Source organism: Aspergillus multicolor, assembly GCF_047715735.1.
Source record: "Aspergillus multicolor strain CBS 133.54 unplaced genomic scaffold BDW74scaffold_5, whole genome shotgun sequence".
NCBI classification, from domain to species: Eukaryota; Fungi; Ascomycota; class Eurotiomycetes; order Eurotiales; family Aspergillaceae; genus Aspergillus; species Aspergillus multicolor.
The window spans coordinates 642,888-666,376 of NW_027395956.1; the positions used below are offsets into that span (position 1 = coordinate 642,888).

At 52.6% G+C, this 23,489-nt stretch overlaps 7 protein-coding genes across 7 annotated transcripts; 4 read left to right on the forward strand and 3 right to left on the reverse strand.

Moving 5' to 3' along the window:
* Positions 1-2,450: 2,450 nt before the first annotated feature.
* On the reverse strand, positions 2,451-3,467 carry BDW74DRAFT_189222 (phenylacetaldoxime dehydratase family protein; the record flags this gene model as incomplete). The annotated part of the gene is made up of 1 exon (XM_073731923.1): positions 2,451-3,467. One exon carries the CDS (start codon positions 3,465-3,467, stop codon positions 2,451-2,453), a length of 1,017 nt encoding a protein of 338 aa, XP_073586544.1.
* Positions 3,468-4,777: 1,310 nt separating this feature from the next.
* Positions 4,778-5,970, forward strand: BDW74DRAFT_189224 (alpha/beta hydrolase; the record flags this gene model as incomplete). The annotated part of the gene is made up of 1 exon (XM_073731924.1): positions 4,778-5,970. The coding sequence occupies one exon, from the start codon at positions 4,778-4,780 to the stop codon at positions 5,735-5,737; it is 960 nt and encodes a 319-aa protein (XP_073586545.1). The 3' UTR covers positions 5,738-5,970.
* Positions 5,971-6,466: 496 nt separating this feature from the next.
* BDW74DRAFT_189228 (Zn(II)2Cys6 transcription factor domain-containing protein) lies at positions 6,467-8,521 on the forward strand. The gene is made up of 2 exons (XM_073731925.1): positions 6,467-6,658; positions 6,718-8,521. The coding sequence occupies exons 1-2, from the start codon at positions 6,552-6,554 to the stop codon at positions 8,402-8,404; spliced, it is 1,794 nt and encodes a 597-aa protein (XP_073586546.1). The 5' UTR covers positions 6,467-6,551; the 3' UTR covers positions 8,405-8,521.
* Positions 8,522-8,903: 382 nt separating this feature from the next.
* On the reverse strand, positions 8,904-9,545 carry BDW74DRAFT_175604 (uncharacterized protein; the record flags this gene model as incomplete). Its single annotated transcript, XM_073728382.1, has 1 exon — positions 8,904-9,545. One exon carries the CDS (start codon positions 9,543-9,545, stop codon positions 8,904-8,906), a length of 642 nt encoding a protein of 213 aa, XP_073586547.1.
* Positions 9,546-13,064: 3,519 nt separating this feature from the next.
* Positions 13,065-13,922, reverse strand: BDW74DRAFT_175605 (uncharacterized protein; the record flags this gene model as incomplete). Its single annotated transcript, XM_073728383.1, has 3 exons — positions 13,065-13,483; positions 13,538-13,733; positions 13,797-13,922. The coding sequence occupies 3 exons, from the start codon at positions 13,920-13,922 to the stop codon at positions 13,065-13,067; spliced, it is 741 nt and encodes a 246-aa protein (XP_073586548.1).
* Positions 13,923-15,007: 1,085 nt separating this feature from the next.
* On the forward strand, positions 15,008-16,464 carry BDW74DRAFT_189231 (thermophilic desulfurizing enzyme family protein; the record flags this gene model as incomplete). The annotated part of the gene is made up of 4 exons (XM_073731926.1): positions 15,008-15,300; positions 15,359-15,714; positions 15,750-15,831; positions 15,884-16,464. The coding sequence occupies 4 exons, from the start codon at positions 15,008-15,010 to the stop codon at positions 16,395-16,397; spliced, it is 1,245 nt and encodes a 414-aa protein (XP_073586549.1). The 3' UTR covers positions 16,398-16,464.
* Positions 16,465-17,717: 1,253 nt separating this feature from the next.
* Positions 17,718-18,247, forward strand: BDW74DRAFT_175607 (uncharacterized protein; the record flags this gene model as incomplete). Its single annotated transcript, XM_073728384.1, has 3 exons — positions 17,718-17,904; positions 17,940-18,040; positions 18,125-18,247. 3 exons carry the CDS (start codon positions 17,718-17,720, stop codon positions 18,245-18,247), a joined length of 411 nt encoding a protein of 136 aa, XP_073586550.1.
* Positions 18,248-23,489: the final 5,242 nt, after the last annotated feature.

Consider the following 23,489-nt stretch of genomic DNA (forward strand, 5'->3'; position numbering starts at 1 on the left):
AACCTCTAGCGAAACATCGTTGAACGTCTCAAACTCAACAACAACGCGGACACCTCGGTCAATAAGCGGCCGCATCCCCGTTTCCAAACTGAGTATCGGCGGGCTCGTTCGCAGTATCAAGGGGTTGAGAGTGTGCTGGTGGCTATCGGGATTAAATACAAGAGTGCGGAAACTAGGGAGAAGACCCGTCCGCAATGAAGCGCCGATGTAGCCCAGGGCCGATGTGGTTATGGCATCTGGGGCGACAAATTGTGGATGCCGGGAGCTCGACTTTGCTTTGGCGCTCGCGGAGTTGGCGTTAGGTACATCCTGGTTGTCTCTGCGTGTGTCCGTGACTTTATCGGCGTCGTCGAGGGTCGCAGTATTGAAGCACATGCTCACCAGGGAAGGTGGCAGCCACGGTGCAGGTATGTTAGTGCATTCTTTTGAACTGGCCTTGGTGGTGTCATTCCCGGATAAGACGTCGTCGACAGACAACGCTGGCAAGCGCAGATGGCGGAGGGCGTTGAAGGCGGATAGACCCCCCGAGCCCCAGTGTATGCCCGCGTGGTGTACGAGAGTGGGCTCGGCGACGCAAACATGCAGGGTGCGCAAGGTTTCCGCGACGGGCTTCAGCGCCGCGTCAAGGGTGGGACGACTGTAACGGGCGTGGTTGAAGTGGGGGGTAAATGTCAGCGTGAGAGTATGCATCGCGCGATGAGGCTCAAGGAGATTACGAAGGGTGACAAGTTCCATCCCGTCCCACCGCAGGTCCAAGCTTCGCAGATCTGTTGTTTCAATAGGCCGTATCGAGCGCCATGGTGAGAAACTTAGCGAACTGACATATATTGGAGCATCGCTGTATGTCTGGCTCTCTTCATGTGCACGGTAGCAAGCCGTCAGATGCTTGATGGATGGGCCTGGGCCAGGGGCCAGGAAAATTGTCTGGAGGATGTGGCTTTGTACATCGTCTATCCATGATACTTCGTTGTTGGAGTTGAGAACAAGTTCGACTATCACGGGTGCTGGGCGTTAGTTTATTTTTCAAGGCACCTGAGGCGCAAGGCACCTGAGGGTGGTGAGGGTGGTGATATTGTCACGTACATGACTTGAGGCACGGGCTCGTTTGGCCAGATAGCAGTCTCTCCATTACGGCCAGCATAGCCACACAGCAGTCCGCAGATGTGTGCTCGAACTGCATACGGCAATCTCGAAGCAATGGTAGCTCTTGCACAATCGGGACATCAAATAAATGGTCTGGCCCGGTTATCTTTGCTGAATACCCTCTGACAACATTTCGGATAGCCGGATTGAGCCCCACAGCCTCTTTGAACTTGGTAATTGATTTCCCACCCGTCAAGTGGACTTGCGTCGGGCAAAATTGGCCCACAAGCGCGTGAAACGTTTTCGATGTCATTGCAAGAGCAAGCCTGTCGGCCTGGTCCAAATGCTCCAGGACCATGTGCAGAAGCTCCGGTGGAAGTCTGGACACTGCGTGCCCGTCAGCAGATATAGATACATGGCCACTTTTAAACCAGATTTGCTCCTCGAGCAGTGGAAGCACGACATCTAGCCGCCCCGGCCTTCCGATCTTGGGTAGGGTCCCAAACTCCGACGCGACGTGCATCGACGTGACAACCAGGACGCTAACGTAAAGTTAGCAGAAGATGCATAAGGTTACTGCATCACGCACATCCTGTTCCTGATAGTCATCGCCGTACACTGCTCAATCCGACAAATGCATCCCTTGGCAACGTCTTCGCTCGTACTCCTGAGGCGGGTGCACAGTGTCGAGGACAGCATCGTCCAGAAAAAATTGATTCCATCACTGAGCACCACATATTGACGACGGGCGTCGTCGTCGCCCGCTGCAGGGGCCTTGATGTGGACGCACTGGACCCTGGGCGTTTGCCAGAACCATGAGGCATACTCGGGATTCTCGACGATTGTCCTGTCTAAGGTCAGATTTCGGGCTGTTAATCGCGGATCAGGGTGAATTCTCGTACCGAAGGCAACCCCTAGATAGAATTGATGATGAGGCCATGATAAGCGTGGTGTTTGGGAGGGGATAGCCAAGACAGTCAGCCTCGTGTCTGTAAACGAAACCTCTGCACGTGACCAGATCCTGCTGGCAAAAGCAACGTGCAGGTATTGACTTTCAGGTGAAGATAAGGTGAATCAGGGATAAGTCAATGTCTCAGCCTCTGTGTGGCATAAGTCAACAGCGCTGCTCCCAGCCAGAGAACTGAGTATATAAGACCCGGAGCCATAAACCCCGGGTACTCGTGGTGATGGCCGAAAGCTGTCCGTCCGCCAAAATACATATAATGCTCTTGCAATTAGCGCTTGGCCAGAGCACACTGCACCACACCTGCTGACAGAGCCACTCAATTTTGATTATACTGCCTTGATATTTTCATCTTAAATCCCAGCAACAGGGGTGTTTCTTACGATATCTGTGTTCCTTTGCCTTACCCCCAAACCAGACCCATGAACCCCGTCCCCTCCACACACCCGACGTACTCGGCCTCAATCTCCTGACCTTTCAGTATACTCGCCTCAACCCACATACACAATTTCCCGGGCAGCTCCCCCATCTGACCACCAGGTCCATAAGCCTCCATGAACGCTCGCCTCAGCTTGATATGCCCCTTGTTCTTGCGCCCGATATTCTCCATGGCCTCCATGTCTTGGAAGTAGAACAGCTGGATCTTGCGGTTGTAGTTCAGCGCCGCGGGCTGTGCATCGGGTGACCGGTAAAGTCCGTCAGTGGGATCGTAGCAGAGGCGTGTGTCTAGGATTCCGACGGGCGGTCCTGCATTGACGAGATCTGTTATCCAGGTATTGACAGGTTGGTTGAAGTGCTCCATCCAGTATTCCTTCTCCTCTGGCAGAATAAGACCGTGGTCCTGCCCTTCAACGACGAAGGCGATATTGTCGGGGAAGTTGTTGAGCTTGACTCTGCGACGGCGTAGAGTCTGCCCTGTGGGTGCTAACGCAGAGACAGAACGGGTCGGTCGGGTCTCCGTTGATGAGCGAAACTCATGCCTCTTATCCCGTGTGACCTCCGCCATGCGATCGTAATAACACCCCCAATACCCCGATTTCTCGGTTATATCCTCGAACTCGCCGAGCTTCGCCATGCCATTGCGCCGTCCTGATACATTGGTCCCATGTTGTGTTCGACCGGGTGGGACGGTCATAATCTCGCGGTATACGCCAGCATCGTCGGGGAGCGAGGACCAGAAGGATGCGACTGGCTCGCTGGTCCACCATTTCTCGAAGACTGCTCGAGAGGGCCAGTATGAGAGCCACACTCGTGCTGCGATCGGGTTGTTTTGCTCCAGGTTCTCGATAGATGAGGCATGGGGCGTAATCAGGGTGCCGAATGTTTCGATGAGGGATTCTGCGTTGTTGGATGTGAGCCGCTGGATGCCGAAGATGGCGAGGACAATGGGCGTCTTGGATGGGAGCTTGAGACCCCACATGCTGACGGGATGTTCTGGAGGTTGATAGCTTGCTTGTTGACGGTCGAGTGCCCTAGGTATTGCGGAACAGCGCGCAGTCTGGCCACCGAGGCGTTGGGAAAAGTGGGCGATCTGGCAGTGGGGTTATATACGAGCAGTCCCCTAATGCCAGTATGAGCCTACGAGACTTCATATTTGCGGATGACAGGTTCAGACGGCGCTGCTGAACCTCTGGTTGTTAGGCGGGCGCCAATAGGCTATTGACAGCTTTCCATGGATCGTTGCACACACGAAGCTCGTTCCGTAGGACAGAACATCATGGTAGGCCCGAGGCCGCAATCTATAACCCGAATACGGGTTTGATCCCTGGGTCCTCATCATGCTGCAGAACCGGCTGCCCAGTCATGCTTGGGTCTTTGTTGCACAGGCGGGCCGATGCCAATCGCCTATATCAGCACCGTCACGGTTTCGACAGCTTGCTTTGCCGGTCGGGTATCCAGACGTCTCTGGCAAATAAAAGGCGTTTGAATTCTATCGTGTAAGCCAGGCAAGAGAACTATTTGTTACAATAGTGCTGCGGTTGCCAGCACATGTCCGCAATGGGGCTGGGGCACACATGTCTTAATGCATAATGATGGGTTGCTGACTCTTCGGATGTACTCAGGAATTAAAACAGCAGTGATATTCATCCGGGTAACCAGACGCGAAACACTTGGCAGAAGCCATGTAGAACACGGAATGCTTCTGCATGTATCTTTTGCGCCTGAATACAATGTCCACCATGACCTGATAGGGTGGTCCCAGGGCAGGGTTATAGTCCCCTATCACAAGAGCTAGGTAGGTCTCCTTCCAGGACGGGCCGCAGAGATCTACAGGGGCTCCATTAACCGGTGCTACTACAAACCTGACGATTCAAGCACACGGTAGGGTACGTCCTCAGGCCGCTGCGGCGGTGAAGCGTAAGCGGTTATTCTCGATAGTGACCCTGAGCAGGATTCGGTGATGGGCTGATACTGGTAGCACAGACCCCCGCCACCTTTCTCCACGGCGAGGGGCATGTACCGCGTTCTCTCACGAGGACACCCATTTCCCCGCAATGTGGTTGTGGCTTGAATGGAAATCGTAGACGACGCAGCCCTATTGGCCCGCTCGCTCACCGTTCAGGCCTCACATGTAAGCAAGGGGCCCGTGAGCCTGCCCTTACCTATGCAGCAGCGAAAGCTAGACTTCACCGATCACCGGTAGGGGTGCGATACAAATACTAGAGGCGGTCCTTAAGTATGTAAGAAGACCGCAGCTTGTCTTTCTTTGTCCGCGTCGAGACCGCCAGAATGCCGCTGAGATACGACCCCGAGTTCGCGGCCGCAGCTGGGCCGGCTCTATCCGCTCTACACGCAGCGTTCAAAGCGCCGCCGAAGAGTGACCCTTATGCTCTCCGGGATGTCATCGCAGGCATGGTCGCTCCGCTGGCCGCTCTTCCCAAGATTCCTACCGTCGAAGTGACGACATATCAGGTCCCGTCGGCTGAAGGCCACAGCATCGCCGTGTACGGCATCATACCAAAACAACAACCCTCAACACCGGGCCCCGCAATCCTCCACGCGCATGGAAGCGGGTTTATCCAGGGCTCTGCGAAAGACTGGGTGAAAATCTATGCGCCACGCGTCGAAGCGACCGGTGTCCCGATTTTCACGGTGGACTACCGACTCGCGCCAGAGCATCCGTTCCCCGCTGCGGTGAACGATGTGTACACCGCATTGACATGGCTATACGAGCATGCGGCGGAGGTCGGCCTCGACATCTCGCGCATTGCAGTCATGGGCGAGAGTGCGGGTGGAGGCCTTGCAGCGGGCGTCGCACTCATGGCGCGTGATAAGGGGTTGACACCACCACTAGCAAAGCAGATCTTGCTGTATCCCGTGTTAGAAGACCGTAATGTGGTGACCAAGGCTGCATTCGAACCGTTCTTGCTTTGGAACTGGGATAACAACGCCACTGCCTTCAATGCTTACCTCGGCGATAAGGCCGGCAAGGATGACGTTTCGCCATATGCGGCGCCTGCACGCGCATCGAGCTTAGAGGGTGTGGCGCCGATGTACGTCGACGTTGGTGGACTGGATATATATCTCGACGAGTGTATTGCGTATGGTGGGCGGGCCGCGTCGGCTAGCGTCGAAGTCGAGTTGCACGTTTACCCTGGGGTTCCTCATGGGTTTGAGGCGCTTGGTGTTGGGACAAGTGTTATTAACCGGGTGTGGGCGAACAGGGATGCTGCTATGAAGAGCTTCTGAGCAAGCCTTGAGTGACTGGGGAGACCATGGTGCTGGACCCATAGAAGAAGTAGCCGCCATCAGCTCATCGGTGACAATGTGATTTCGTTCTGTCGGGATCACCTGAGTTCCCCCTTTCCAGGCCTACCGAAGGGAATATCCACGTACAGTGCGCCGGTACATGTTGGTAGTAGGACAAAAAAAAAGGGAAATGCTCATCGGATGGGCGGAATTCCGGGATATATGGCATTGACAGCCTGCGCCATAAAAATACACCAGCCATGTGGAGAGCCAAGCTAGAGTTATAACGGATGATTGGCTCCTTCGTCTATTTCAGGTGCCAAGTGCAGCGAGTGGACCAAAGATATTGGGGTAGGCCTAGCCCCCATCCCTACTCCGGCTTAGTTAGAGCAAGGGCCAGCATCCTCCAGTACAGAACTCAGCCAGCCTCCAACTCCTTTGGGGTTCCTCTAGCTCCTTGGGCATCGGGATTCGGAGATTTGCGGGATATGCGAAGATCGAGGAGTAAGCTAAGCTGAGCCTCTGCCGCGTGGTGCGTTGTATCGGTGTGCTCCTGGGGGTACCTATAGGGCGACGCTAAATCGGCACAATTTGGCACCCTAGACACCAAGCTTTAGTGTAGCTTTCTCTTGAAACCCTCATTGGTTTGCAGTGGCATCTGGCAATCAGGCACAGCCCCACGATGTTGAGGCTTGTCTCCGCCGTGGGCTAAGCCGTTGGGGTCCGGAGCGATGGGGTAGTTATTATTTATTCAAGGAGGCAGCCCTGTAATCTCCAAGACTGCCCAACATCGTTTTTTTTTAGCTTAATCACAATGGCCCCAATCTTGACCGAAGCGAGCTCATCTCCAGAATCTGCCGTTGGACATGTCCGGGTCAAACGGTTCACGAAGCGATCGCGCACAGGCTGTCGGACTTGTCGGTCTGTACCATACACCATGCAGTCCTTCTCAAGCATTCGTAGCTAAAGCCAATGTGCAGTGCTCGAAGAATAAAATGTGATGAAACACCCGGCTCATGCACAAACTGCACCAGCGCGAAACGCGTCTGCGAGGGCTACGAGGTCTGCCGCATCCCACCAGCGCGCGGGCCTAAAAAGTCGTCATCACCACCCTCAACTTTGTCCGCCCAGGCCAATACAAGCCTCGTCAACATCGAACAAACAATCTCCTCCAAGGTCCAATGGAAGGTCACATCCGACGAGAGCCGGTGCCTCTCATTCTTCCAATACCGCTCTGTCCCGCAATTAGTCGCCTTCTTCGACTCACCCGTTTGGCAGCGTCTCATTCTTCAAATGTGCTACAACGAGCCAGCGGTCTTCCATGCCGTCGTTGCATTGGGCGCCGTGAACCAGGGGCACGAGATTGCGAGACGACGACTTGCCAGCCAACCTACTCCCGCGCACCGGAAGACCCTGCAAAGACAGGAGAAGTGGTATCTATTTGCGCTAGAACAGAAAGGCCGGTCTTTTGCGCTGCTTAACAAACGGCGAATGTCCGAGGATCCTTACCTGCAGACAGTTATTCTCGTGTGCTGTTTATTGTTTGTAATGTGCGAGCTGCTCCACCGCAACATTGCGACCGCAATAACACACGTGCAAAGCGGACTGCGGATCCTAAACGGCATGGAGATCGAGCGGCATGTTTGCGGTCTTAACCTTACGGGCCCAAGTAGCTTCGACGAGTCCGTCGTGGAGTCATTTCTCAGTCTCCAGGGGAGCAGCGTCTTCTTCGGGACCAAGGAGCCCCTCCCCGTCGATCAGTCCTTCGTCTTTCAGCAGCCATACGGGATTTATCTCGGTGACTACGCAGAGGGATCGTGCTTCAGCAGCCTCCAACACGCTCGCAAAGTCCTCAATCCGCTTCAACACACGCTCTGGCTCTTCGTCTCAAAGTGCATGCACACCGATGACACCGAGAAGGCGGCCATGTACAAGACTCTCCAGCGGCAGCAACATCTCCTTCTGACATATTTCACGCGGTTCTTGGCTGTCTTTGATGCCTTTTGCATGGCCACGTATGGGTCGACCCCCTTGGAATCCGCCTCCCTTCCAACTCCGCGCAATCCCACCGAGCGCAAAGCCCACCGTGTCGCTGAGCTCACGCGCCTGTCGGTCCTCATTTCAATCCTGTCCGTTAAGACGGCACTGCTAGGCGCAGCTCAGCCTCAGCCGGTAGAATACACCCCAGACTCAATTGAAATAATCAGCGCAGCCGAGAACGCCATGAGCAATTTGAAAGTCGATATGAACGGCGACAGTTTAACGCTGACACCACAGTCCGAGATCGTGCCCGCGCTGTTTCTTTCGAGCGTCCGATGTCCAGATCTTGGAGTGCGATGTCGCGCGATCAAGGCTTCACGGGAGTGGGGTGTCGAGGAGGGCTTTTTGAGTTCAAATATGTGTGCCGATATCCTGGAGGAGGCGTTGAAAATTCTCCTGCAGAGGATCTATGCAGAACCAGATGGGGCGATGGAGGGGGTAAGCTTTGACCTTGGGGAATGCGAGAGGGTCACGGCACACATTGTGTATGATGTTGATAGGGAACAACGAGAACACGTTGTTGTTTTGGAAAGGAATGAGGCGCTGGTCGCGGATTTGCTTGCGATTGAGGGGTCGAGGGACTGGCCGTGTGTCAGGGCTTTGGGGTTGTTGGATCATGTCCCTTGATGTTGTCGGTATATGCCTCGTGGCCATTAACGACAATACCACGATGCCTGTCCTTGTCTTCGATCAGATTCTTACTGTTGTGATTCCACAGACCTCGAAGGAATCATTGAAAGCATGGTGTTTGTGTTTGTGCCCTACCTATAATATAGAAGGGATAATGCCCGACCAGACGATACACAGCAGCAAGAGGCTTTTGCGAGTCAACCTTGAGTTCTGTCTTATTCTGCATACCGGCCTCCAGTTATCGTTCTCGGCTTCATGGTATTCGCTGGCCCGCAGTGGGAGTCGCAATAGCGTTTCCCTTTGGTCTGTACACATACGCTACGATCACACTCATTGGATACCAAAACTTGTACGATATGCCAGCTGTCGAACTATCTATCTTCACACTCTCCCTGTCTCATTGGGTGCCCATGGCCGTGGCAGTGCACTGTAGAGCGCCTACACCGCGCCTTGGCCAGAACCTATAGCATACCACACCTAAACTGTCAAAGCCACCTCACTCCGCCGTAAACGCTAGAGTGGCCTGGCTAGCCCCAATTATATACTGATTATACGCATAGACGGTCCCAGCATCGCCCCCACCAAGGCTCACCGACCAAAATGGCCCATAAACCGGCTCGGCGTCGTCATCTTCAGTATCGAATAGAGCCAGAGACTCGTAGACGTTCCGTTGTTCGTCCTGCAGCAGTTCATCAGCACCAACATTAGCCTGCATCTTCCTCCACTGCAGCTGGCCAGCAGGTATTGGTATGGTACTCACCACAGGCACACCCCTCCACTCCAACCCGTCAGCATCAACGGGATTTTCATCGTTGAAAACAAGCTCTTCGAGCCCCGATGTACCGCTTGATACTTCGATGATCAGGAACTGGTCTTGGTCAGTGCCGGTTTCGACCGCAATGACGCCGGCGTCGGAGGTGTATAGCTCCTGGCAGGTGAGGCCGTTGGTGGCGTTTGGTGTGACCAGGGTCGCGTCGCCGAAGAGGCAGTAGGTTGTTCCGCTAGGGGCGGACGCCACGTCGGCGGTGATGTTCCCGTGTAGGTCGGCTGGGAGCGGGGTCCAGCGAGTGTACTGGGCTTTGGAGAGAGTTGTGAGAGCGAGGATGGTTGTGGTTAGCTGGATGGGTGAGAGGTGCATGGTGCCGGTGTCAACGTAGGCGTGGTAGACAGTTTTCAAAGCTTGAGAAAACAGTGAGTAGGTGAGGTGAGAGCAGAAGAATCTAAACGAGGCTTTTGCGTGGGAAGGATAATAATATTTACCATTCTAGGTTATTGTACTGGTATTTATCTGAGCTGAGGTCCTGGCTGACGGAAGAACTTGCAACATGCCGCCACGATTTTCACAAAAGACAGACGTCACCGTGGGACAGAGCTCGAGATAGAGTTTGACCATGCAAGGAGTGCTTATCCATGACGTGATATGACTTGGGTGATGCGCCCCTCGCGCAGCTCATCACAAAAAGCAACGAGGCACCCGACCTCTCGTGAACCCTGCACCTTGTATTGATGGAACAGGTGGCTCAGGTGCACCGTGCATCCAGAATGCAGGGGATACCCCGGAGGATCAATTACTTGCAGTTCCAGATTCTTCCCCGGATCGCTGGTGCATTCAGGCCCGGGTGACAGGAGCGCTCTTATTCGGTTACGTTGATACTCTAGCGCATTTGGATTACACCAGCACGCGGTGGCCTCGTACAGCTCGGGCATCTCGCTGACCAGCTCAGGGGGTTCGCTCGCCGTCATACTCGCAAATGGTACATAGGCTAAAAAGATAAATTGATAAGTTCCTGTCCATGGATTGGCAAGATAGATCGCCGCGAGGACCCGACTGAGGAATCAAGGACTATGCGGACGCGGGCCCCGGGGGTATCTAGTGCTTACTCAGTATATGATATGGATCGTATAAATTTCCAATACTAATGCCAGAAATGCATGTCCTATCGACCCACGCCATAAGCAGTGCAGATCATCCTATCTGGATAAAAATGCAACCCCACGCCAAAGTGCGTGAGACTCTGAAGACGTCTGCGAAAATTCAAGTAACCCTCGATCAAGATGAGAGATTGAAGCGGTGCTGGTAAACTTATGAGACCTCTTACAGGTTGGCACACCCAGCTAGCTGGATACCTGCAAGCTCAACGCCGACCAGGCAAAACACCTCATCTGTCCGAAAAGTAAAGCCAACCATAGGATTTCTGTAAGAGTTCGACTAAGTTGACGGTGGTAATGAAAGTTGCCTGGGGATGTTAGGGACCAGGGTAGTCAGGATGGCGGAATGCACACAATGCCACCATGCAATGGCGATAGATACCTGTGCAGGAGGATGTGAACTTGTCAGGTCCTGAACATTCGTGGAAGGAGTAATACCACATGGACCAGTATTAGAGCCCTACCATGGCAGGTTAATCAAGGGCTAGGGCACGTAGCTCGAATGTTGCTCTACCTCCCATGGTAGCCGAATATGTGGTCAGAGTTCTTGACACCACGCCTCAAACCAGCTAAGGGTATGGTAATCCAGCGCTGGCTTGCCATTGCGAGTCTAGGGTATCATCCTTGTAGAACACATACCGCATGCACGGTTGTCTGTTGGCCATTGCAGATCCTTAAACTTGGGTCACATACTGTCACACCATAATCAGGGGGTGTCTGCGCATGCAGTTGACAGTACAATACGTAAGCCCGATCCCTCCGCAAGCTACGGAGTACCTACATGTAATCCCTGATCACGTCACACAACGGCTGACCGGCTCCACCATTACCATCTTCCACTATGAGAACTACTGTTCTCATGGAGATTGGCGCTGGAATGCAGTGTAAAGTTCTGGCCTGTCTAAGCTAGCAGTAAGTCCCAAGGACCGGGCACCGGGTACCAGAGTAGGTAGGTAAGAGCCCCCCTGTATCCACAATAAGCTTATGGTCTACCTGCCAATTAAAACTAACAATAGCTAGGTTGGATCTTTATTTCCTGCAGGGCTAGTCCCCTGGCCTACCATACCCCGGACACCTACCCCGCAGACTGACTCCAAATAATGGCATTATCTCCTCATATGCGTGCTGCTCGCCGCAAGAAGCAATAAGTACCCAGCGGTCACATACACCATCGGAGTTGTCTTTTCTTGTTTCCCGATAGATACACAGGCATTTCGGGGTCACATACCGGCAAACCCCGAGACCAAACTGGCTAGAAAGACTTATACAGGAAGTTCCGCCAAGGCCATGGACCAGTAGCTACCTAGGCAGGTTAGGCAGATACCATCGGGGTTCCCATGAAGATCTACTGCCGGGACGGTAGGCAGGTATAACATCCCAGTAGGCAGTGCGGTAGGTGAGCACAACGGGATGAAGAGAACATTCCTCGTCAACCTCCATATAATCCTCCCAACGCAGATAGCAGCCGAACGACACTTGCTTCAAACCACCCTTGACGTCGTTCATTCATGACGAAGATCCAGCATCGACGTCCAGTGACGCACATCCCCATCTCGAACCGGATCCCAGATCTCACCCACGAACTCAGTATAGTTCCAGACGCCCCGCTTCACCCTTAATAACACTCCGCAGTGGCCCATAGAGAGGGGGCGCGCCATCCCGCGCGCGTGGGTCAAACAGAGCCAGGGAATTGTAGGCAGGGGTATCGTCGCGCTGCTCACGATGTACATTTAGTCAGCCTGTGGTATACATTTGCAAACATGCCCGCAGATTCGCGTACCGCGCTAGCCCCTCTCCATTGTAATGCATCCGTAGGGTCTGGCTAACAAGCACAAGCCTGGACACGTCAGGCGCAGTCTGGTTGACCGTCAGATAAAGAGTATCTCCGTCTCCGTTTCCGCCACGCGTAACGACATCGCCGGTTCCTGGTTGCCAGAACGTCTCGCACTCCTCCGCAGGCCTCTCCAGTATGTTGATTATCCTGATTTCGCCGCGGCGGTGCAGGCAAAATGACCTGGTCGCGGTGATTTGCCCGACCCAGATGTCGGGTATGAGCCACCATTCGGACTAGTCGGTTTGGGCCAGCGCGGTGGATGCGATGGCTAGTAAAGCCAAGAGGGAGCGAAAGGAAGTCGCCATGGTGGGTGATTGTTGCGATGGTCTTTCTCTTTTATATGGAGCCCTTCATTATCCACAAGAGCAAATCCTCCAGACCGTCGATACGCTCTCTTTTAGGCCGTGGAGCGAAAAGGCGTTGGCGGACTAGGTACGTCTGCAGATGCTGTCTGTCTATAACCTCGAGAGCTGCCTGCAAGGGAACAATCGCATCTCGCAAATAATGACGCAGATCGGGCTTAACCTGGATTCCCTAAGTCGCTTATGGAGTGATACGCACCACATATACCCTTGCATGTGATGTGGTAGATCTGCGGTCTATGATCTTCGATCTTCAATTCCCCGCACCCTTTTTGAAAGCCGTCAACAAAAGCAACGTTTAGTTTCTGTTTCAGCAGTGACATTTCAAACTATTGAGCTCAAAGATTTAACACCAAGAAGACTTTGTCCGACTCAAAATCGTACATGTAGAGGTCCAGCTTGCCATAAAATTATGTGGAGTGCCTAGGAGGAAGATAAAGTAATCCAGATTACCCGTGGGTATAAATGCCGATTACAGTCACTGATGCGTTGTAACTTAAGTGAATGGTTCAGCCCATTCTTCTGGAGCCGATCATATTCCTTTCGCCTTATGCTTCTTGCCAAAGAACCGACTCGTATCCCCCAGTGGTAGATCAAGCAAAGAATCCTGCAGTAATAAGTGGAACACAATATACCAACCAATCAGACCCGCAACAAAGCAGAATGCACCGCCAGCCTTCTGCAGCGCCACGGCTGATTCGGGGTGTCCGTCTGCTTTGGCGAAGTAACTCGCGGCCACTGTCAAGAACCCCAGATCGACGAAGAGATACACCAGTATGTACGCGATATTACTTGGTAGCGACGCGATAAGGAAAGTGAACACGAAGACCGTCCAGAGAATCATGAAGAAGCCGACCGCGTTGTTGTACTCGGCCGTGTCAGTTCCGCCGTAGGCTTCTGCGACTCCGAATGCGGGCGTCAGGAGAGCGCCGTAGCCGGCGTAGAATAAGCCTAAGAAGCCAAGTATCAGTCTGAGTCCAGCCTGCAATCTTGGGAACTCATTACCAAAGGCGCTAAACACTGTATACGCAAATCCATTGCCGATACTCAGTTCCCATTGCGCCGTGACGACGAGACCGAAAGCCGCAATGAAGAAGAAGTTGGCGACAAAGGCGTTGGTCGTTGTGACGCCGCGCCATTCCATTAGGGCGAGCGAGAGCGTTGTGAGTGTTGTGCCAAACGCGCCGAGGGCTAGAGCAGACTACCGAGCTCAGATGTATATAAGCACATGCTCTACTGAAACGAATCGAAGGGGAAGACGTACCCCCGCACCCAGTGTCTTTGGTTTCGCATAGTGCTGCGGAACCGGAGTACCCTGTCGCTCGACATCGACGGCGTCAGCCTCCTTGGGTCTGGGGTTTATATTTTGACTTGGCACTGTTGACGACATCGTGGTTATATGTGCCTTTAAAATGAGCAGCGTCCAATATGTCCAGGGCCAGAGCTTAGTCGGGGCTTGAGTTATCGGTATATGTAGGTAAAGACATGCATCCATGCACGGGCGATGAGGTGCAGAGGTGCGAATCTGACGTTTGAAAAGATCGCCGTGATAGACGCTGAGGACCACTGGAATGATCGAGGACCTCAACCCTCGGGATTTGGACGACATTCCACTCATAGAGAAATGGTTGCCCTCTCTTATGGAGCCATTGGCAGCGCGTCCCACTGAGTAGTATCACTTGATTTGCTGCTATAGGTCGAGACGGTCATCCGCAACAGATGCTGTTGCGCCTTAGATCCCGAATATTGGGCATCGGGGTTAGCACAGGGATTTGCTCGGGTCTGGTGGGTCGCTCATGGCATGATTAACCTTGAAATGAGGTGCTCTGTAGATGTTCACGCCGGTCAGCACAATAGGTACTTTGACTTAAGGTACGTAGCTAAGCTGTATACTACTAGTTGCGATATACTATGGGATCTTCAGGCCATCGTTTCAACGGGGGCGCATAATGTATGGGACAGCGGTATCAAGCGCGATATATATTCTTGATATCCCCGGCAAAGCCCGAATTAAGCAATACCACGACCGACCCTAAGAAGCCACCAAACTTGCCCCATGACCACGACGTATTTTCAGAGTGGGCAAGTCGCCATCCATGCAAGTTCATGGGAGGCTGACGTGATAAATTCGACAATATGGTGCTATCTACCCCAAGCCTTGAGTACGTAGATGGATGGCTCCGGTCGGCCGCGGTGGGTCGTCGATCGTGTTCATCGGGCCTGATAACGACATCGCCCCTCGATCTGACGAACACGAGATGCATGCATCTTGGCCATCCTTTGTCCTCTCAGTTTCAGGGATCTCAAAATTGGCATGCATCACAACTATCGCATCATCAATGATGAATCGCATGCAATACGGACTCCAGGTCCTTGGGGCGAGTAGATATACGGGACCAGCTCCCCGACTGACCATGATCGGTACCTGAAAGATTGTCTACATCAGCCTTTAGGGAAATTGCCACAGCTGTCACCATGTCATCGAGTGTCCCCGCGACTGACCCCACTGTCTATGATTCGTTCAAGACTAAGTGGTCGACCCTCCCCGACTCCGCCGAGTCATGGCTCGCGAGAGCCAAGGCGGTGTCTGGCGTCCTTGCCCAGGACGCTGCCCAAAGAGACCAGGAGAACAAGTCACCACGTGCAGAGATAGCGCTGCTCAAACACTCTGGTCTGTTGAAGCTCCTCGGCCCGAAGAAGTATGGTGGCGGCGAACAGCCATGGAGTGTTGGGTATCAGGCTATCCGTGAGGTTGCGAAGGGAGACGGGTATGTTCCATACTCATGATTACACGTCTTGTATTGGTCGCTGATTTCATGTGTATAGTTCAATCGGAATGCTGCTCGGCTACCACCTTCTCTGGTCAACAACGGCCAACGTCGTCGGGACTCCAGAGCAAATCGAGCGGACGCATGAGCTTATCATCACGAATAATTACTTCGTTGGCGGAGCTGTCAACCCTCGGGATAGTGATCTCAAGATCACATCTGACGGAGATGATCTTGTTTTCAACGGAGCGAAGTTCCTCAACACAGGCGGCGTCGTCTCCGACCTGACAGTCCTCGAAGGAGTCCTCGAGGGCACAGAAAGCCACATCTTCGCGCTTGTTGAGACCCGTCAGCCTGGTATCCAGTTCGCTCATAACTGGAACTCAATTGGCCTGCGCCTGACCGAGTCCGGTGGTGTCAACATGAGAATGTCCGAGTGCCTTGGACAGATGCCCTGGGTTGGGACACAGACACGAAGAAACCCCGAGAAGACATATTGTTGACGTCCTTTGCTGCTCTCTTGCTTCCTACGTACGTCGTCTCTGTTAAAGGCTAGTCCGCACTCTACTGATAAAAGGTGCAGCATCCAGCTCGTCTTCAGCAACTTTTATCTCGGCATCGCACAGGGCGCTCTGGCCTTTGCCTCCCAATACACCAAGACCAATACCCGCCCATGGCCCTTCGGCGGCGACAACAAGGACTCCGCAACGGAGGAGTTCTACATCCTCGAGCGGTACGGCGAGTACTTCGCGCACCTTCGGGCTGCAGAGGCTTTAGCGGACAGAGCCGGTGACAAACTCACGGCTCTATACACCAAGTACGGCAGTAATCGCGCTGCCATCACTGCCGAAGAACGCGGGGAGGTAGCCGAGTGGATAGCGAGCGTGAAGATTGTGACGACAGATGCTGGGCTAAAGGTTACGAGCGGGATCTTCGAAGTCACTGGCGCCAGAGCAACAGGGCTGAAGTACGGGCTTGACAGGTTCTGGCGGGATGTGCGCACGCATACGCTGCATGATCCGGTTGCGTATAAGAGACGAGAGGTTGGGAGGTATGCGCTGCTTGGTGAACACCCTACGCCGACATGGTACACGTAGAATGTAATGTAATGCGGCGTGCTCTGTATCACAGACTATAGGATTAGTGGGTTAGAGCGTTAATCATCTTGGCAATGCACAGCACATACCTATACCACTGCTGTTCTTGGAAGACCAATCATTTCGGCAGCTTTGTTTCAGAGACCTCGTCTTCAGCCAAGACCTGGGTACCATTCCCGGAGGGGTACCTAGGGTAGGTCTGAAGTGAATGTACCTGATAGGCTTGGCTGGCAGTGGTTCAGGACTTAGCTTCCAATTCAAGACACCCAAGGGTACTGTATACCATAGTGGACTGTGTCCTGGCCCTGTTCCCGTAACCTCTACGCACGATGATCGACGTATAGCAAATGCCGATCCTGTCACGATCAACACCCATCCAAACAGAATCGAACGAGAAGTTAACTTCTCAGCCAGGTATCAGACCTGCGTACTGCTTTACGTAGATTGTGCGGCTAAGCTTTGGGCATGCTAATCACACTGCAGGCAGGGAAGCCTCAATCACATCCTGCGACCGAGTGGCTGTAATAAAGCGCACAGATGACCAGGGTATGCAGCCTGTAGCCCTGAGTGAAGATCCTGCAACTTTATCTCGGATCACATCACTTGTACTGGGCGTACTGGGGATTGGCTGTTTAGGTAGGAGATTTCCATCACAGTGGTTAGTGCAACCCAAGGACAGAAGCCTAAGACCCTTACATGGCGTAAGATCAGTCAAGCGTATCTTTCCCCTCCTGGCCCCCCTGCTCGCATCAAGGGCAAAAGCGGGCAGCCCGAAATCTACATCAAGACAGAGAATATATGCTACGTGAGTGGTCTGCGGTGCTCTGCATCGATCAGTCAGCCTCACAACAGTAATAAATAAAGTCCACTTTGTTGCACATTACCCTTTCAATGATTTAAGGATCTGGCAAGTATCAAACAATGAGGCACTGCTACATCACATGGCACTGAAATTACTTTCTGGGGTGCAATAAAGTACAGGGACAGAGCGTACATCGATCTGGAAATCGTATTCCTCCCTATATTATGACGCTGATCTACGCGGATTATATTTGCTTCTGCAAGATTGAAGGGGCCGCGGAGATGTCAACGTCAAAAGGCAGCTTCCAAGTTCTCTAGGGTGCTGACGTGAGAGTTTGTCAGGTTCCCTTGATCTATCCCATCTCCACCGTGGTCGAGATTGCAGGGGTTAGGGCGACGTAAACAATGTTCAGGAGGATACCAGTAACTCCAGCGGTAGAAGTCATGCTACGCCTATAACATAAGTTTTGTTTGCTAAGGCAGTTCCAACGTTTACCACGACGTCGCGGTTCGCAGTCCATGACCATAAACATCCTTTTCCTCTCTATCGTTTCAGCCCTATCGTTGGCCCCATCTTCCACGGCCCAAGTCTCCACCGGCACCCTGATCCCCAACGCCGCCCGTGGCATCCTCATCAGCGGCTCTAGCTGCCTTGATTACGACGGCAATCTAACGGAGCTCGAAGGGAACAACCGGGATGTAGAACGTTTGTCAGCGACGGCAATGGCTGCCTTGCCGCAGACAATCCCGACCGTGCGGTCGTGGTAGACTCCGATGCACCGCACCGCATTACACGGCAGGATTCCTCATCGCAGACCGATGGCTGGGCTTTTGGTCAACTTGTATGTATAGTACTCCTGCCGCGACACGCCCCTCCCCGCCTTGATTCTATTAATGGACCTAATCAAATTGGTCTCTCTATTTAGAAATTCGGCGAGTCGGGACCGACATATCGCCGCCTAGCGTGGTTCACGCAGCAGGAGGGGCAGGATCGCCGGGTGCTCTATGGGCCCGAGTGGGCGGCTGGTGGTGGTTCTGGCCAGGAGTAGTATTTTAACCAAGTCAAATGTTAAGTGTTCGCGGATGTACCTATGGTATTACTACCGTGAGTGTTGGGGACATGCCGGTTATTTTCAGTTTTTCCTCCCATCTGGGCAATTGGTCGTCCTGCTCTTTGTAACAACTGCGCAATGATAGCATAGTATAGGAAAGTCAACATTGAATCCTCTAAAATCCGCAGGGCTGCCATCAAGGAGAGTACTATTGTTTAGTATCGCGGCGCACTCTATCCTCCGGAAATAATAACGGTCGAGAGGATCGGACGAGCATCTTCACCACTGCGCATAACTTAAAGTAGCTTACCGTGGTAGGATAACAGTTTGTATATTTTATCGTAGTCTAAGATTTGAGGTTATTGGATTGCGGAGATGTGGGCTAGGTAAGATCTCTGCTAACGTGAGTTTTGTATTAACCTGTCCTTGTTACATTGTATATGCTACCTAGGTAGGGGGTTGCCAGTGATTGTACAACCTAAATGATCTGCTGCCTTTATCTGGTGGAAGGATCCCTGATTCCCAGGAAAGTGGAGCAGCCATTGTCCACCGGCATTATTTACATAGTGAATCCTGGTGCTACATTGTCATCGTAATAAGGGGTGTGGATGCAAGCTTGATCAACGGTGCATTGACCCAGTCAACCTCTAGTCTGCCTGAGGAGAACGCCATCGTCGATAGATAACCATGAAGCCGCTTCCCACCCTCCAACGCCAAAGACACTCCAACCTTTTAAGTGGGCTCTTAGCCACCCAGCTCGTTTCACAGCATCCCTTCTTACACCTCAGGTCACGCCCATTGTCTCAGTAGCCTGCTATTACCCTCTAGCAATAAAGCTCGCGCCCTCTGCCTTGCTTCAGGCCTATCACTGGCCCCCACCTGCCTCGCACAGGGCTCCAGCCCCAACAACCTCATCCCCAACAACACGGAAGGCATTCTCGTCACCCGTGCCAACTGCGTCAACATCCTTGGCGAACTGAGCCAGCGAGACGAATCGAACACCGATTGTACCGTCTTCACTTCAACGGGGCCGGCTGCCTAACCCTGGGAGGCTCCTCGGGCGCAATTGTCGTCGGCTTCGGCGCGCCACACCGTCTTGCATTCAAAGATCGCTGCGATTCGGCTACTACGTGGGTGTATAGACAAGTGATAAGCCTTTTATATACAATTCCAACATATTTCGCCCCAAGGGTACTGCTTCTTCTGGTTCGGCAGCTAACTCGTCGCGCTGTACCCATAGATTATCAGCCCCCGGTGGAAGCACATACTCCCACTTGGCGTTTTTCTACCAGCAGTCAGGGGAGGATCAAGAGGTTCTGTATGGACCAGAGTGATGGATCGGTGGCAACTCTCAGGATGGGGAGTACCTCCAGTGTGACTCGACCGGTGGGGAGGCCGTCTACCTGAACTTTGTGGTGACTGGTTGAGGTGCCGTTGATATATGCCATACCTAGCAGCCAGTCCGTAGGGTTATTGATTTCTGGCATTTCTCTTTGCTTTGATATCAAGGTTGAGATTAGAATGCCCCATGATTTGATACTGGGATGATGCCACTATTTTTCATGATATTCCATTACAAAACCGAGTTCATTTCTGTGCCTAGTCACGGATACCGCCCAGTCATTGTCGAACCTCGATAGGTTCCTCTTCGCTATAAAAACTCCCACTGCTTCTAATCAATATAAAGCATGCAAGGTGCCGTGATGGCCATGGTGCATTGCACTCTCCCGAGTCGATAAAGGGTGAGGAAACGCTGTCAACGGCTCATGCCCCGGACTGCGACTCGAGCCTTTCGCAGGCGTAATACAGCACCATTTACCAATGATAGCTGAACATCATGCACGAGCTTCTCGTCCTGCTACCGATGATAGGTATGATGTCACAAAACTCTGAGGGTTCTGCGTCAAGTGCGCGTTGACCCTGCAGATAAACCACATCCTCAAAGATAGGAACCGAGCAGCTGCAGTACGGGGTGAGAACGAAGGTCAATGTGCTGTGATCGACCGCTGATCCTGTGCCGGCATAGGCACCCCGGAAGCCACCCCGTCAGACTTGGTTATTCATCTCCCTTTTGTGCGGGGTTAGAATACAGCTGAGGCCTGTGCGACCTCCGTGCTGACATTTAAGTCGATGCTGGACCTCCGGAGTTGCAGTATGACATTCTTTAGTTATGCTGGGGCAGGCACTTGTTAGTCGAGCTGGAGATCCTGCATGTCAGCCTTGGATCACTCGGATTGGGAACGCAGGGATCAGCACCAGCTGCTGACAGATGTCGATCTTGTTAGTATAACAGGACAGGCCCTTGCATGGGCCCAGTCGGGCGACCAGTCCTCGGCTTTTGACCCAGCCAGATGGTCCTCCTCTCTCGGCGGGGGTGGTTAAGGTTTCAGGACTAGGTCGTGGGTTGGGTCTTGAGGCTACCACAGATCTAGGGTCGCAGTAGACCACTCGGTATTATAAACCACACAGTTTGTTTACGGGCCGTAGTGGGCGTTTACTGATTGTAATTAGCTCTTGGCCGTGGACCCTAAGACTGGTGGGCGTGGTAGCAGCGACTCGGACTTTGTTGTGAAAGTTGTGCTTGGTTTTCTGGTGCGCCATCTAATGGAGGGCCTTTAACTGCTTTAACCGCAACGCGGTCCTTGTCCCATCAGACGAGGTTTCCTGCGCAGCTTTTGTTTCTGACGGCCAGAGCTGCCTCAGCGATGCTTACTACCCGGTTCCGCGTCGATTGCTGGTCAACTACGATGCACTGCACATTATCACCTTCCAGAATGATTGCACCTTCCGCAGTGGATGGACCAACACCAGTGCTGTACGTCCCCTGGCTGCGATGCTATTACTGTACGATCGGCCTTACCTACCCCGCTACCTACCTACCTACCGATGCCCTTTAATCCCAGCAGCTAACTCTGTGGCATTGCTTACAGACTTCCGATTCCGGGTATGGTGGATTGGCATAGTCGTGATACCCTATGGGCCGCAGTGGTTGGTTAGTGGTGATCCAGGTTACGGGCAGTATCTTCAAGGCGATTCGAATGGTGGGGTGACTGTGACGCTGGACTTCGTTCCCTTGCCGTACCATGGTATCATATATCTATAGGTAGGTATATTTGCCAGCCGGGTTAGGATTTTTGGGGCTATATCTATTTATTTGCGCTATGGTCATCTTGGTCAGTTTTGCGGTTGTAATGTCTACCCATATACATCTGAATGAACATTTGAGGTTGATTACGGGAAATTCGTTATTCATTCCCTGCTTCCTCAAAGTGATGATGCGGGATTCTGGTTTGACATGAGGAAACCCACCACCACTACTTGACTGGAATCAAGGCTAACCGTAGAGCTGAATGGGAGTAGACCTACCCAGTAAGCCAAAGGGGTGGTTGAACATGTAATCCATACCATGCATATCCACAGGTAATGAATGGCACGGCTGCTTACCGTGCCGATACATGGTCCCTTGATGGCCCAGCTTAACTCTCCACCCCTTATGCAGTTTAGGTATGTTACTCTGATTCAACAATGATCAAGGCTAGATTAAATGTTCTCATACCATACCCTCCTAGTGCGTGATGTGCAGTAAAGCCATTGCATGCATTTGGCCAAAGCAGCCTGTCCTAGCGACCTCTAGTCTAGGGCTTTAAGTCAATTGTACCAGTTGCAGTATAAGCCACCCAACATCATAAGATCCGTACTTTAAACCAAGGTCTACCGTACTCAACCACTTAGCTCGTGTCCTGCTTCATTAATACCCAGGTAGGTACCTATGGCATGGTACTTCTTGGCCAACCGCTTCCCACATCACGGGACACAGCGCTGTTGAAGATCAACTACAAAGTTGAATCCGTTGCAATAAGCAAGCCAAATGGTCTCATTTGCGGTGGGGAAGGGCATACTGCAGCTGAAAGAGACGCCAGGTCCGGAACCCCGGATCTAAGCTGCATTAGCTTGTGGGACATGGCAGGGGTGACAGCTCCATTTATTGAACTCTAATACCAGAGTTAGTCAAGTTGTACAATCGGCGTGACGGTGACACTGTAAGCGTGCCTCCTTTCTTTAAGCTTTTTTGCACAGTTGGGCCTAGAATCTGCGTTTAGACCTAGATACAACCGAGGCGGGTGGGCATACATATATGAAAAAGATTTAGGGCATGAACACCTTGTCAGGAGATGTTTCAAGGGTATATTCCGTACGTTGACCATTTTAATCAGCGCGGGGGTGTTAGCACAGCTGACAGGGTTGTTATTCTTTTTCTTTCTTGCTCAGCCAGCCACCGAGGTAACCTAGAATGGGACATATTTTTTTTGTTGCATCGGCCGAATTGTTCTTTAACTCGGTGGACCGTGGCTTCAGGTCTCACTCATCAAGCGGGGGTAGGCATGGGGTCCTGGCGTCCTGCAGGGGAGATCCTCACCCTGTTAATGTGACAGGTCATGCTGGGTCTGTATGGGTTAGATGAGCGATCCCCGTCTACTCCTAAAGGTTTCCGCGGAGTGTTAATGTATGGATGGATGCCTTCCGTGGTCCACCATCAAAACCCTCATTGCGAAACCCAACCACAGCCTTGGGCCGAGCTCCGGGCTTGTGCAGATCACAGATCTGGCCATTCTATGTACCTGAAGCCGAGGTAGCAAGCTTAATACCATGGTATAAAGTGACGCCCGCCGAGCGTGGTTGGAATCTACGAGCTGCAGAATCCGTTCATCCCGTACCGTTTGTGCCCTATCGCGCTTCATTAGCATTGATACCAAAAGACTAACATTACACTGGTCATGGATCTGCACGACGGCGACATGAACGGCAACTCCATGGACAACCTCATCTGGTTCAGTGTGCAGAATGGCGAGCGAAGCGTTATATATGGACCGGAGTGGCCTGTTGCCAACGACACTGGTCCCCGGGTGCTGCAGGGTGGATGTGGTGAACAGCGGGGATAGTGAAACTGTGACAGTGCAACTGAGGCGTCAAGACTAGCTGTATGGAAGCCTATGGTACCATAGTCCGGGGTCACGGTGTCGCAACTGCTCATCTTTCGGGTTCTATTTTGACTTGTAGCTAGTATGGTATATTGGGCTGCTTGTACTGTTATGGTGCCGTGTGTGCACTTTCTATTGGGTTTATGGAATTGGCAGGTATTGACTCTCTAGCTACCATATTATATAAGGTACGTCTTTTGTTCTTTGTGTCCTCCAATGCGTCCTGGAATTTGCTCCCGAGCCCTGGGCCCATCCCTTCA

Excerpts from the sequence above, each read along its gene's own strand:
- BDW74DRAFT_189228 (XM_073731925.1), top strand. The coding sequence starts at position 6,552 with ATGGCCCCAATCTTGACCGAAGCGAGCTCATCTCCAGAATCTGCCGTT. Across the intron at positions 6,659-6,717 it reads ACAGGCTGTCGGACTTGTCG|TGCTCGAAGAATAAAATGTG; the intron begins GTCTGTACCATA and ends GCCAATGTGCAG.